The following is a 15085-nucleotide window of genomic DNA, read 5'->3' on the forward strand; positions in this document are numbered from 1 at the left end:
TTCCTCTCCTCTCATCTCCCCTTTCCTCTCCTCTCCCCTCTCCTCTCCTCTCCTTTCCTCTCCTCTCCTCTCCTCTCCTCTCCTCTCCTCTCCCCTCTCCTCTCCTCCCCTCCCCTCCCCTCTCCTCTCCTCTCCTCTCCTCTCCTTTCCTTTCTCCCCAGATGAAATAATGTCCCAATTCCCATCCAGCAAAAGTCCTTCTGCAGACAAGGACAAAGAGAGATTAGACGATTCGACAGACGGTACTTCTCTATCCCGGTAAGTGGCACATACATGGGAGAAGCTGAGGTAGAATTTGCCACTCTTCCTAAAGTGGTCTGAAAAACATGGTTTTTGATGCACCAAATCTAACTACTAACTAAAGTTCTTTGTCATGATAGGTAATTAGTATTCCCATTTTATAACCTGGGAATGTGGCCACTTTAAGATCCCCCATGCTGGCTGGGGAATTCTGGGAGTTGGGAGTCCACCCATCTTAATAGCCAAGCTTGAGAAACACCCGCTTAGAGAATCAAGAGATCAAAATATCCACTGCTGAAGTGGAATACATTACCCCACCCAGCATATTAGAAGTGTTCCTCCTTTGAGATTATAAAAAGGATAATTTTTCAAGGAAAAGATTTTTCTACCATAGGAAATAGGATGGAAAGGTTCTTCTCCATTAGAGAGATTCTTAAGATTCGGTCATTTACAGTAGGATTTGCAGTTAGTTACCAGAGTGAGGATACAGACATGTAACCCCATCTAATTTACACCTTTTCAAAATGGCTGTTCTTATCACAGGTCAACAATGTCTCCATCTGTCAAGCCAACGGCCACCTCAGCAACTCTGGAGCTCGACAAGCTCATGGCTTCCCTGTCGGATTTCCGCGTCCAGAGCAATGTAAGCCTGCTGGTCAGGAAGCCCTAGGGCTGAAGACGAAGGGGACCCGGGAGTTTTCAGTATTGTTTGGGGTTTGATCACAGTATTGTGATGTAAGTGTAGATATAGAAGAAAATATTTGTAGGTCAAGGTCGAACCGTGGGGAACCTTGGTGCCCTCTGAGCTTGGTGGTTTACTTGCAGATGTTTCATTACCAAACTAAGTAACATCATCAGTGCCATTAGAGAGTGGCAGAGAGAGTAGAGAGAGAAAATCCCACACCCTGCTAGCATTCAGGATGTTATCTAGTATGGTAATGAAATGTCTACAAGAAAACCACTAAGCTCAGAGAGGACCAAGGACCCCACAGATATTTGTCTGAAATGGTATAGGGTTTCCTGCCTGAGCAGGGGGTTGGACTAGATCACAGGTCAGCAACCTGTGGCTCCGGAGCCGCATGCGGCTCTTTGAGCCTTCCCTGTGGCTCCCAGCCTCTGCCCTCTGCAGAGAGAGACAGAGACAGTGTGTGTGTGTGTGTGTGTGTGTAAAAAAGAAAATAGCCTCACCCTGTTCCGACAAGCTAACAATCTTATTGGGCGGGGCTCCTCCCTTTGCTGCATCTCTGCAGGAGCAGAAGCAGGAAGCAGGAAGGGCAGGAGAGAGCTAGCTAACCTAGCTATGGGAGTTGAAGTCCATGAGTCATAAAAGAGCCGAGGTTGCCTACCCCTGAGCTAGCCCAATAAGAATGTGTGTCAGCTTGTTGGAGAACAGCTTGAAGCCAGCTTGCCAGGTGAGCAGAAGATCAGAGAGAGGGAGAGGGGGGGAGAGAGAAAGAGAGAGAGAGGAAAGAGAGAAAGGGAGAGAGAGAAAGAGGGAGGGAGGGAGAGAGAGAGAGGAAAGAGAGAGGGGGAGGGAGAGAGACCCTTTTGACATCTAAAATGAAGATATATATATACACATACATACACACACATATATGTATACATACATACATACACACACATACATATATACATACATAAATACATACAATAAAGGTAAAAAAGGATATATGCAGTGTTATCTTCATTTTAGATATCAAAAGGGTTTTGCGCTCCCAGTGTTTTGTTTTTGGTGGGAAACGGGTCCAAGTGGCTCTTTGAGTGTTTTGGGTTGCCTACTTCTGGACTAGATGACCTCCAAGGTCCCTTCCATCATCATCATCATCATCATCATCATCATCATCATCATCCTTATTATTTATTTAAGTATATTCTGCAAACCATGGGTTTGCTTTTTAAAAAGTATGTCCTTAGTCTTAGTTGCAAGGAAAGGCAGAACAGTGTGACAAATCATAGAAGCTTTGTGTGCGCGATTGCATGTGTGTGTGTGTGCATGCCTGTGTATTTCCCTACAGATAGAAATTTTGGGAAAGGTTCAATATCTTGCACCTTTTCCTCCACATACGCATAATTTCTACAGATGAGACAGAAAGATTAGGTTTGCCTAAATTAAACTAAATGGCATGAGTAGTTGGATTGAACAAAAGTCAGCCTCTCTCTACATGCATATGCACACACACAGACACATGCACACACACAAACGAACACACACCAGGTCTACTTCCAGCTGCCTCCTCAGAATGTAATGGCTCTCGATGCCCTCAGAACCGTTTTCGTGAAGTATAACTAACTAGAAAGTTCTTTTTTCGTAAAAAAAAAAATGCTTGACGATTCTCTGGCCAATAATAATAATAATAATAATAATAATAATAATAATAATAATAATAATAATAATAATAATAATAAAGAAGTTGGAAGGGACCTTGGAGGTCATCTAGTCCAACCTCCTGCTCAGGCAGGAAACCCTATACCATTTCAGACAAATGGCTGTCCAGTCTCTTCTTAAAAACTTCCAGTGTTGGAGTATTCACCGCTTCTGGGGGCAGGTTGTTCCACTGGTTAATTGTTCTAACTGTCAGGAAGTTTCTCCTTAGTTCTAGGTTGCTTCTCTCCTTGATCAGTTTCCATCCGTTGCTTCTTGTCCTGCCTTCAGGCACCTTGGAAATTTTTGAGCCTTGAGTTTACTCGGAGAACTTAGATGTTCGTATCCTTTTTTTTTTTTCAGCCATGCCGGGCACCGTCCTAACTTTATTTGGTCAGACCATACAGGTAGTTCTCAACTTGCGACCACAATGGAGCCCCCAGTTTCTGTCGTTAAGTGAGAAATTTGTTAAGCGACTTTTGCCGCATTTTACTGCCTTTCTTGCTACATTTGTTGAGTGAATCACTGCAGCTGTTAAGTCAGTACCACGGTTGTTAAATGAATCTGGCTTTCCCATTGACTTTGGTGGTCTGAAGGTCACAAAAGGGAGTCACATGACCCCGGGACGCTGCAACCGTCATAAATATGAACCAGCTGCCAAGCCTCTAAATTTTGATCACGTGACCGTGGGGTTGCTGCAACGACCGTAAGTGTGAAAAACAGTCATAAGCAGTGGTGGGATTCAGCCGGTTTGCAACACTTCGGTAGAACCAATAGCCAATTTTTTGTTGCCCAGGCTCAGAATGGACTTCCGGAAGCAGCATCCACACACAGAACCGGTTGTTCACATATTTGAATCCCACCACTGGTCATAAGTCACTTTTTTCAGTGCCGTTGTAACTTTGAGTGGTCACTAAACGAATTGTTGTAAGTCGAGGACTACCTGTATTGTAAATTCACAGCACATCCTTTTCACATAACCCAGAAGAAAGCAATTCTCTTAATGTTTCTGGAGATCAGCTCTGGAGCCTTGATCCAAATAAAAGAAATAGCAATGGATGACACTCGTCATAGGTCAGGGGTAGACAACCTTGGCTCTTTTATGACTCGTGGACTTCAATTCCCAGAATTCCTGAGCCAGCATAGCTGGCTCAGGAATTCTGGGAGTTGAAGTCCACGTGTCATAATGAGCCAAGGTTGCCTATCCCTGTCATAGGTGATTCATAACTGCCTTATGTTTCCTAAATCTCTAGCTTCCAGGAGTCTCTGTCCCCACCACAACTACCACGACCGCCACCACGGTTCCACCAGCACCCGCTCCCACCCAAATGCCCTCAGCTCAACAGCCGGTGGTGTCATCTGTCTGCCCAGGCCCTACTGCGGTGTCTCCTCAGATGTCCCCAGGCCAGCCCAGTGGGAACCTGGACAGCATGCTGGTGATGCTGGAGTCGGATCTCAGCCGCCAAGGCATTTCCACCACAGCCAAGGGCCTGTGTGCGTCCTGTCAAAAACCTATCGCTGGGCAGGTCAGCGTCGTCTTCTATGTGGGTCAGACACATCTGGGTAGATCTGGTGGGAAATCAGGATGAATCAACATCCCATCTGGAATTAAGTAGACATTTGTCTGCCAAACTTTTTCCCTTCTTTTTTTTTTCTTTTTTCCAATTTGTGACATCGTATTAGATTATAGCAGTGGTGGCGAAACGTTTAGAGACCGAGTGCCCAAACTGCAACCCAAAACCCACTTATGTATCATCAGGTGCCGGGTGGGTGTGGCCCATTGGGTGGGTGTGGCCCATTGGGTGAGTGTGGCCCATTGGGTGGGCGTGGCTGCAGTGGTAACGGCAGACTGGGTGGGACCAAAAAGTTCAATCAACCAATTCCAACTTTCCGAGATGTTTTTTTTTCCCCGTGAGAAGTTGAAATTGATTGATTGATTGATTGAGCCTTTTTGGGGGGGGGGAGCACACAGTGCCGGAGGCCTAAAGCGAAAAGGTTTTATAAAACCCAGCTGAAGGCCTGGGACTGGGGCAGCGGTGCGCGTGCCCACAGAGAGGGCTCTGAGTGCCACCTCTGGCACCCATGCCATAGGTTCGCCACCACTGGATTATAGAATAAAATACAAAAACACAAAAGCAAATAGTAGGACCCAGTGGGGAGGGAGAAGGGAAAGGAAAGTCAGGGGGAGAAGGGAAAAAGAAAAGGCACTAACTTCCTCTGGGGCAGTAGAATAAAGCATTAACATCGAACCTCAACTTTTTACGTTTCCATAATAGTATAAATTATTTCTATCACGAAAAATCAATCGAATCAGTAAAACCCCAAAACAAAGTTTCATATTATTTTTCCACCTCAAGCACAAAATCCAGAAGCGGTCTCCAAGTAGAAACAAAAGTACTTTATATTATTTTCTTTCATCAAAACGGTCAGTTTAGCCATCTCTGCCAACTCCCATCAGCTTCGGTAGCCAGACCTTTCCCCTTCTTGTGAGTTTTTAACTGCTATGGAATCCTTCTCCACCTTTCCNCCTATAGCCGTCCTTGTTAAAGGCACAAGGACCAAACCCCTGTTGAGAAAATAGGCTGGAGACTTAAAACAAAACAAACCCCTTTTAATATGGGTGACAAACCTGCCAAATAGTCCAGAAACAAAAGCAGCAAAACACAATCCAAATGGAGGAAATTGTCCACACGAAACACGATGCAAACAGAAAAGTAGTCACCGGCAATACTAACAGAACACGATCCCATGAAGTACTTTGCAACGGTGGCCTTCAGCAACCAGCACTGCCCACACCCTCCCCCTTTATGCAGCAGTCCCAAGGCGTTGCCTCTCAGTGCCTTCTCCTCTTCCCCTGGAGTTGTCGTATTGACTGCTGCTGATCTGCTCTCGCTAATTGCCGGCGTGTACGAGCATCAATCAGCATGTCCATCAGGTGTGAGTCCTCCAAGTCTGACTCATTCTCCCCACACAGCTGAGCTTCATCAGGAACACGACTGGAGGGCCCAGGCTCTTCATCAAACCGTGAGTCTTGTAATTCATCAGAGCCTCCCTCTGACCCTGATGGCCCTTCAAATGCCTCCTCCACCTCCTCCTCAGATTCCCCAGACTCAGCTGTTGGGAACACAGGCTGGCACGGAATCACGACACTTATCATGGAAGGCTGAAGAAGAAATTGCTGACTCTTTCTATTGCTGTAATTTGGATTTAGGCTTAGGCCTAGGCTTAGATTTATAGCTGCTGCGGGCTCTGATTTGAACCTTTAAAGAATTTCAGAACTGGAAAGGCCAAGGAGATGAGCGCACTTTATCAGGGGCTCGGCCAATCCAGTCTTGAACCCATTAACAGCTGGACCTGCGGAAAAGGCCAAATTAGTTTAGTTTAAAGGCTCAGTTTAGTCTCCTCCCCCCATTCCCTCTTGGTCTTTTGCAAACCAGCCTGTTTGGCTACTTTATGGTTCAGTTCCTTACGTGAATCCAGGAAATGGGTTGATCCAGGAACTGACCACATTGGCAACTGAATTCCACAGTGTGCAGAAGAGCCTCTGGAACATTCTGCCCCTCAGGATGAGATGTTCCCGCCATCTTTGCCCTCTGAAAGAATCTCAAAACCGGGCCCCAAAGCGAGTGTTCCCCACTGGACTAGGGAGAAGATCTCTTCTCCACCCTGTAATGTTCTTGAGTTTTTTAAAAAAAAAATATTTTTTTTTACATAATCACCTTAATATTTGGTAAACATCATGTTGTCTGGGTTTATATTTAAAAAACAATAACAATTAGTTTCTATAATTCTATAGTCCACATAGTAGCTTGGCTTGATGTTCTCTTCTTCCAAAAATGTTCTCTTTTGCCCTCCTTGAATTAATACAGTTCTTATTATTTGGATAAACAACAGTTAAATATAGACATTTTTTTTCTAATATTTCCGCAAATAATAACCACACTGATAGAAAACTTCTTTTCTAACTGATCATCTTGATTGCCTTATCACAGATCCTGTTTAAAATTCTTATTTAAATTTGTTTCCCCCACAATGTTCAAACCATTCTTACTGGTTAAGATTTTCATTACACTTAAGCATTTAAGTCTTTTTTTCCTCGTACAGGCCATCCCAACACTTTTACATTTCTCATATCTTAAAAAAAAGAATTTTTTTTTTAAAAAAGAAAATATTCTGAGTTTTAACCCATTTAATCTTTGTTCATTTTAATATTTAATGTTTTGTACTTTTGTTTTTATGATGTAAGCCGCCCAGAGTTGCTTGACAGTGGAGCAGGCGGCATATAAATTTAATAAATAAAATAAAAAACAAATAAACTGCCGTCCGTGGAAGAATAGAGGAGCAAGAGACTTTTGGGAGCAGAGGTCTTTCATATAGAGCAGTGGTTCTCAACCTTTTTAATGCCGCAACCCCCAACCGATCGTAAGTCGAGGACTAAACCAGTTGTAAGTCGAGGACTAAACCGGTCGTAAGTCGAGGACTACCCAACCGGTCGTAAGTTGAGGACTTTCCCTGCCCGGGAGCGCCGCGCATGCATGGTTCCGTCCCCTGCGCTGGCCGAGGCGTAGCTGGCAAGTGGCAGAGACTGAGCAGGCCGACCACCAGCTGGCCCAGCTCAAGGGAAGTAAAGCACCCGCCAGAAAAGGGGAAAAAATGGCAGACAGCCTTGCTTGGCGACCCCCGTGAAATGGTCGATCGACCCCAAATGGGGTCGTGACCCATAGGTTGAGAACCGCTGATATAGAGCCAGTTTGATCTAGCAGTTAGGGTGCTGGCCTAGAAACCAGGAGATGGTGAATTCTAGTCCCACCTTAGCCGTGAAAGCCAGCTGGGTGACTTTGGGCCAGTCCCCAGAAGACGGTGAGTTCTAGTCCACCTTGGGCTTGAAAGCGAGCTGGGTGTCTTTGGTCCTGTCAGTCTCCCTCAGCCCAGCCCACCTTGCAGGGTTGTTGTGGGGAAAATAGGAGGAGGAAGGTATGTTGGATATGTTCACCGCCTTGAATGATTTGTAAAAATAATAAAAGTGGGATATTAAATTTAAAAATAAAATAAATAAATACAGGTAGTCCTCGACTTATGATCACAATAGAGCCCAAAATTTCCATCGCTAAGTGAGGTATTTGTTCAGTGAGTTTTGCCCCATTTTACGACCCTTCTTGCCAGAGTTGTTAAGCGAATCACCGTCGTTGTTAAATTAATAACACGGCTGTTAAGTGAATCTGGCTTCTTCACTGACTTTGCTCGTCAGAAGGTCACAAAAGGAGAACACACGATCTTGGGACACTGCAACCGTCATAAATATGAGTGAGTGGCCAAGCGTCAGAATTTCGATCGTGTCAAAAATGGGGAGGAAGGCAATGGTCCTAAGTGTGAAACAACGGTCATCAGTTATGCTTTTCAATGCCGTTGTAACTTCGGATAGTCCCCAAATGAACTGTTGTGAGTCGAGGACGGCCTGTAACGTCGCCGTCGGATGGAGAACGTGCCGATTGTTGACGTGGCCTTCTTCCTTCCATTTTTTCCTCGTCCAGGTGGTGACCGCCCTGGGGAGCACCTGGCACCCGGAGCACTTTGTCTGCACCTACTGCCAGAAGGAGATGGGGGGCAGCAACTTTTTTGAGAAGGACGGCGCCCCCTACTGCGAGAGAGATTACTTCCAGCTCTTCTCTCCCCGCTGCGGATTCTGCAACGAACCCATCCTGGATGTGAGGGGTTTTTTTCTTTCCTCCTGCGTGAAAACATTTGATGCACTTTTGAGCCACTGCTGTGTGATCTGTGTGGTTTTCCTGAGGGTCCAATCCCGAATGCGAATTTGGGGGATCTGTTCATTCATTTCACCATTTTTCTCCTCAGCAGCCTGAGCGCCAGATAGCGGTAGAGGCGCCTCAGTGCACTTTCCCTTTTTATTTCAGACCACAAAGCTATTATGAGGGCCTTTCCTGTCTTTCATGTTCCGATAGGGTTAGAAATCAAACTAGGAGCGTTGTGTGTTGTGTTATTTGCAGGGTAAACTCCTACAACTTTCACTGCCTGAATCGTAGCATGAAGCGGGTGGTACAGTGGTCCTTGGCTTATGACCATAATTGAGCCCAGAATGAGTTGTAAATTGTCGTGACCGTTAAATGGGTCACCACCTGATTGTGGAATGGGCCAATTCGCCACAGCCAACTTACCACGAGACAACTCACCGCGGGCCAATTCAACAACTCAATTTAATTATTTAAAATAATTAAAAAATATTTTAATTGGTTGTCGTTCACATTTTATTTTGTCCCTCTTTTGGCGTCCGTTCTTTAATGATTCTATTCCACCATTTTTTGATATCAGTGTGACTCTTGTCCCGTGGCCAAGTTGGCTGCAGTGATTTGACCTCCACCTACCTGACTGTGCCTGATTTTTACATCTTTTTTGCGACGGCCGTTAAGCCAGCTCTGTGGCGTCAAGCAAGCACCACAGGTTTTTAAGCAAACTCATCTTCTTCCATGGGAATTTTTGCCAGAAACTGGAAGTGAAAACGCCAGCAACCAGTAGGATTGCAATTAAAAAACTTTGCTGGAATGATTCACAGGGAGCTATGATACAACAGGAATTGGTTGAAACATAGGAGGCCAAAAAACAGGGTTGAGCAACTTAAGAAACCCTGGGAAATGCAGAGCAGCGATAACCATATTTAGCACATTTTTGACAAAGTGGTTTTTTTCTCTCCCCACCCCCTTCCTTCTTCGGCCTTCCTGTGGTCCATTCAGAAAATGGTAACAGCGCTGGATAAGAATTGGCACCCGGAGCACTTTTGCTGCGTCCAGTGTGGGCGGCCCTTCGGGGAGGAAGGTCAGTACAGCAGCTGGCAGGGAGAGAATTTGATTTTTACCAGTTCCATCCTGTTTGGGACTCTTCAGATGTACCTTTCAATGGGGTTCAAACTTTTTTTGTCACGAATTGACCTCACATGAGTTACAGGTAGTCCTTGACCTACAACTTGTCGCTTAGCGGCTGTGCGAAGTTACATCCAACCTAAGAAAGAGTCTCTTCTGTGGTCACGTGACCAAGCTTCGGGAGCTCATTGGTGCGGCTTTGACAATTGTTTGCAGCATCCCGCGGTCACGTGATCGTGTTTTACAATGCTTTTGGTGAAAACTGGTACTTAATTCTGGTTTCCGGCAAAACGTTGTGCCATAATGAACCCTTAGTTCGCTTAGTGACTGCGCATTCGGTTCAGTTTGCATAACGGTCCTGTGTGGAGGACTGCCTGAGGTAGTTCTCGACGTATGACCACAATCGAACCCAAAATGTATGTTGCTAACCAAGACAGTTGTTCAGTGAGTTTGGCCCCATTTTACGACCTTTCTTGACACAGCTGTTAAGCGAATCACTGCAGTTGTTAAGTTAGTAAACACAGCGGTAAAGTGAATCTGGCTTCCCCCACATCGCAAAAGGTGATCCACATGAGCCCGGGACACTGCGACCGTCCTAAATATGAACCAGTTGCCAAGCATCCGAATTTTGATCAGGCGACCATGGGGATGCCTCAATGGTCGTAAGTGTGAAAAGCGGTCCTAAGTCACTTTTTTCAGTGCCGTTGTAACTTTGAACAGTCATTAAATGAATGGTTGTAAGTCGAGGAGTACCTGGAACGGTGTGTGGGAATGACCTTGGGACACAGAGGCTGCCTAGGGCAAGGGTAGGTAGGCAACCTTGGCTCTTTTAGGACTCTTGGACTTCAACTCCCAGAATTCCTGAGCCAGCATGCTCAACTTGGAAACTCTCCCTTTCCCCTCAGCATGGCTGGCTCAGGAATTCTGGGAGTTGAAGTCCCTGAGTCATAAAAGAGCCAAGGTTTCCTACCCCTGGCCTAGGGAATGATCATGTAAGAAAGGTGGAGCTGCGTCACAGGCAGAGAAAGAAAATCCTCACCATCCTGTAAAAAGAGATAGTGGGAGGTCTGTAGTCTTCAGACTTGCAAGATTCTATTAATGTGGCCTTGCGATGATGTAGAATCAGCTTGTTTGGTTGTGTTTTCTGTCTTGATCTCACCTGAGAAGGCTGACATAAGGTGGATGTGTCCACTAAATCATGGCCAAGTCTTTTTTTTCTCAATGCCAGAGGATAAAGTTTATTGTTTTTATGCTCCAAAGGTCATAGGGAGAATGGTAGAGACGGGATGGTGTCATGGAGAAGGTTTGATACAATGCATGACCGGGTAACCATCTTTTTGACGTGCAACACAAATGTGCAATTGAGCACCGTGGTGCTTGTTGGCCTTCATGGACTGCTGGTTTCCCACAAAACCAGTCTTCCCAATCAGGATCTCCTCAAAAAAAAAATTTTTTTTTTGTAACAAGTTTTATTAATTTTTCAATTTTTACATCAAAGTGCTTAGGAAACAATGTGGGGATGGGGTAATCAATTATCCAAAAACAAAATCATACATGTATAGCTCAGGATAACTCCTTAAAGGTTCCTTCTCTATTTCCCTCAATTGGTATAACATATTCAAATTAATACATTTCTAAATAAAATTCAATCAATCAATAGAATTATCAATAACATTTTACCTATGGAAGTCCAAATCCTGTTTTAAGCTTTACTAAGTTTCAATTACCACATTCCAATTTAGCCTTAAATAAACATATTGTTAACACTTCGGGTATCCCTAATTTCCCTCGTTTCATAACATAATAATTATAATGTCTAAAATAAGCATATTATTCCAATAGTAACATTCTTGCATTTCTCAAATATATTCTCTTTCTTATTCTAATAATTCCTCATTTACTAATACGACGTCTTCTATTGTCACCATCCATTTCCTTGTTCTCATTCCATTAGAAAGTGATTATCATACCTAAAATAAACATATTATTCCAAAAGATACATTCTTACTCTATTTCACATATAGATTCTATTTCTTATCCTAATAACTCCTCATTTAAAACCTTTTTCATATTACAATTCCAAACTATAATCTGACCAATAATTTTCATCTCAGTTGTAGGTCTAAGTCTTAAACATTGAATCAATGTACAAACGACCGGGTAACCATCTTTTTCACATGCAACACAAATGTGCAATTGAGCACTGTGGTGCTTGTTGGCCTTCACGGACTGCTGGTTGCTCACAAAACCAGTCTTCCCAATCAGGGTCTCCTCAAAATTTTTGAATTTCACTTCCTGTGGTCTCCACCCAACAGGCTGCTGCCCGTTCTATGGCTTGAGGTCCAGCTCAGTTGGAGGGCTCCAGGTTGGAGAAAGTTGTGGTGTCCTTAACTAAATTTTCACAGCTTCCACAGTGCGAAAGAATTCTGAATTGGGCCTCCTGCAGTACTACTGATTCACCTTAGGTGGCTGCTGAGCTGCTCCATTTTTGGTCCCTTCCATATTGACTCTCTGTCTCCCCCTGCAGGCTTTCACGAGAAAGACGGGAAGCAGTATTGTCGCCAGGACTTTTATGAGCTCTTCTCCACTCGCTGTCAAGGGTGCAGCCAGGCCATCTTGGAAAATTACATCTCGGCTCTCAATGCCTTGTGGCACCCAGAATGTTTTGTTTGCAGGGTAAGCACCAGCTCTGGGCCGGGGTTGTGTTGTGTGTGGTCTTGTCCGGAGGGCCGGAAAGCCAATGAAGAGAAATGGCTTTTCCAAAGGAGAAAATACAGTTCTTTTGCTGAAAATAAAACTGCTAGGCTGCCGTTCTCCTCTTAAGTCTTATTGCCTTAGTTTTAATTTTGCCTTGGTTATGACCAAGAGGGAAATTCTCCATGGGGGGAGAATTAGTTGGTATCTCTACCTGTGGCTTTCCGTAGCAAAGGTGATGGATGTGGCTGAGGAGAAGAACAGTGTTGCATCGTTGACCCTACTTGCATTTGCAAGACAACAGATCACTATGAGCTCCTGAATGCAACTTAACAGAACAAGAGTTGAAAGGGACCTTGGAGGTCTTTTACTCCACCCTCTTGGTCAAGCAGGAAACCCTATATCATTTCAGACAAATGGTTATCCAGTCTCTTAAAAAATCTCCTGTGTTAAGATTTAAGGGCATTGGTATGGAAGCCTGCTTGGCATAAAAAAAGAAAGCCAGAGTTAGATTTAAAAATGGGATTTAAAAATTCATTTGAGGGTTAAGCAGCTTTTCTTTTAGAGATTTTGACTGATCTTAGAGATATTGACTGATTTAATATTTAGGATTCAGATTTATAATGGAAATTAAAATAATTTGTTAGATTATAGCCTTAATGGTTATAGGGCAGTGGTGGCGAACCTATGGCACGGGTGCCAGAGGTGGCACTCAGAGCCCTCTCTGTGGGCACATGCGCCGTCACCCCAGTCCTATGCCCTCAGCTGGGTTTTATAAAACCTTTTCACTTTAGGCCTCCACCGCTGTGTACAAAAAAAAAGGTTCAATCAGTCAATTTCAACTTCTCGCAGGGAAAAAAAAAAGATCTTGCAGAGTTGGAATTGATTGATTGAACTTTTTAGTCCCACCTAGTCTGCTGTTACCACTGCAGCCACGCCCACCCAATGGGCCACGCCCCACCCAATGGGCCACGCCCACCCGGCACCGGACAATGCATAAGTGGGTTTTGGGTTGCAGTTTGGGCACTCGGTCTCTAAAAGATTCTCCATCACTGTTATAGGGAAATGGATTTGTAACAATGAAAGATATGTTATTAGTATATGAGGAGTTATTAGGATGAGAAATAGAATATATTGGTGAATAAAGAAAGAATTTAAATTTTGGAATAATATTTGTATTTAAGTCACGAGAATTAGTCTATAATGAAATGAGGGAAACTAAACCTATCTGAATTATAAATAGTGGTTATAAAAGGCTAAATTGGAATATGATAACTGGGATTAAATAAAACCTAAAAACAGGACTTGGATATGTATAACTAAAATGTTATTGATAAATATATAGATTGATTGAACTTTAGCTAGAAATGTACTAATATGAATGTGAATTTCCTAAGGGAAATAGAGAGGGAACCTTTATTGATGTAAACTGAGATATCTATGTATCACTCTGTTATTGGATTATTGATTACCCTATCACCACGCTGCTTCCTAATTACCTGGTTGTTAAAATTTGAAAAATTAATAACATTTGTTTAAAAAAAATCTCCAGTGTTGAAGCTCCCACAACTTCTGGAGGCAATCTAGGATTTTATTTATCACATTTCTTTTAACTTAGCAAAATAACTCAACCCCTTTGTGCCAACTTTGACATTGGGGGAATGTAGTACCTTCAAGAACCTTCAGTTTAGGACTCATATGCCTGTTAAAGGCAGGACAGAGACCTAGCACATCTGGATCTGCTCAATGACAGAGCCTTGAGACAGCTGTGAGCCTAAATCTTGATGCATAATGCCGTCTAAACCAGAATGTACGGCACAAATTAAAATAAAAAATGCCATCGGGCAGAAGTGAACTCTTAGTAAGAGGTTCCTAGGCTGAATTGAGGAAGGCTAAAAGGCAAGGAAGTTTTCTTGTAATAAACGGAAGATCTACCCAAATTAGGAAAACCAGTTAAGATGTTTGCTAAACAAAAATTAAGTTTGTTGTTGTTGGTTGTGAAGTCATGTCCGACCCATCGCGACCCCATTGACAACGTTACTCCAGGTCTTCATGTCCTCTACCATCTTCTGGAGTCCATTTAAGCTCACTCCTACTGCCTAGATGGTTCCGTCCCAGGCTCCTGATGGACCCGGAGAGGTTCCGGACGGAGCTTGGGCCATATCCCGAGGAGCTAGGTCACGACTCGGCGGAAGATCAGGCTGCGGCCTGGGATGTGGCCGCAGCCGCAGCACTGGACCGAGTCGTGCCACTGCAGCCTCTGACCCGACGTAGATCTCAACTAGCTCCTCGGTTTACCGAGGAGCTGAGAGAGATGAAACGCCGGAAAAGATGCCTAGAGAGCAGTTGGAGGGCTACCCGTACCGAATCCGACCGAACACAGGTAAGGATGCATGTTAGATCCTACCTTGTGGCGATGAGGGTGGCGAGGTCTAATTACTACTCCACCCTCATTGCGTCATCAGATAACCGCCCGGCCTCCCTCTTCAGGGTGACCCGCTCCCTCCTTCAATTGAGGAGAGGGGGGGACCCTCTGGCGGGGAAGGCTGAGGAATTTGCACAATATCTGCATGACAAAGTCGCTCGGATCCGAGAGGGTTTGGACTCCGACTGGATGGCCCCGGGGGAGGTGGCGGGAGCAGGTCTTGAGACTTATTATATGGGAGGAATTTGACTCTGTGGCTCCCGAGGACGTGGACAGGATCCTGGGGAGACTGCAACCACATGTTTATTGGATCCGTGTCCCTCCTGGCTGGTACTGGCGGCTCGGGAGGGTACACGAGCCTGGCTCCAGGGAATTACAAACGCTTCTCTACGGGAGGGTGCCTTCCCCGCGGTCCTAAAGGAGGCGGTGGTGAGGCCCCTCCTTAAGAAGCCCTCCCTGGATCCAGATGTATTGGCTAATTATCGCCCA

At 44.6% G+C, this 15085-nt stretch overlaps 1 protein-coding gene across 1 annotated transcript in view; it reads left to right on the forward strand.

The window, feature by feature from the left end:
* The window catches only part of TGFB1I1 (transforming growth factor beta 1 induced transcript 1), a 33563-nt gene that overhangs the window by 15443 nt on the left and 3035 nt on the right, over positions 1-15085 (forward strand). The window contains exons 3-9 of the mRNA XM_015826492.1: positions 162-258; positions 784-883; positions 1634-1652; positions 3944-4131; positions 8137-8310; positions 9352-9433; positions 12005-12153. Coding sequence (XP_015681978.1) covers positions 162-258; positions 784-883; positions 1634-1652; positions 3944-4131; positions 8137-8310; positions 9352-9433; positions 12005-12153 — 809 coding nt within the window. The remainder of the gene's footprint in view (positions 1-161; positions 259-783; positions 884-1633; positions 1653-3943; positions 4132-8136; positions 8311-9351; positions 9434-12004; positions 12154-15085) is intronic.

The sequence above is a fragment of the Protobothrops mucrosquamatus genome, unplaced genomic scaffold, assembly GCF_001527695.2.
Source record: "Protobothrops mucrosquamatus isolate PMUCROS unplaced genomic scaffold, P.Mucros_1.0 scaffold3153, whole genome shotgun sequence".
In the NCBI taxonomy this organism is placed as follows: domain Eukaryota; kingdom Metazoa; phylum Chordata; class Lepidosauria; order Squamata; family Viperidae; genus Protobothrops; species Protobothrops mucrosquamatus.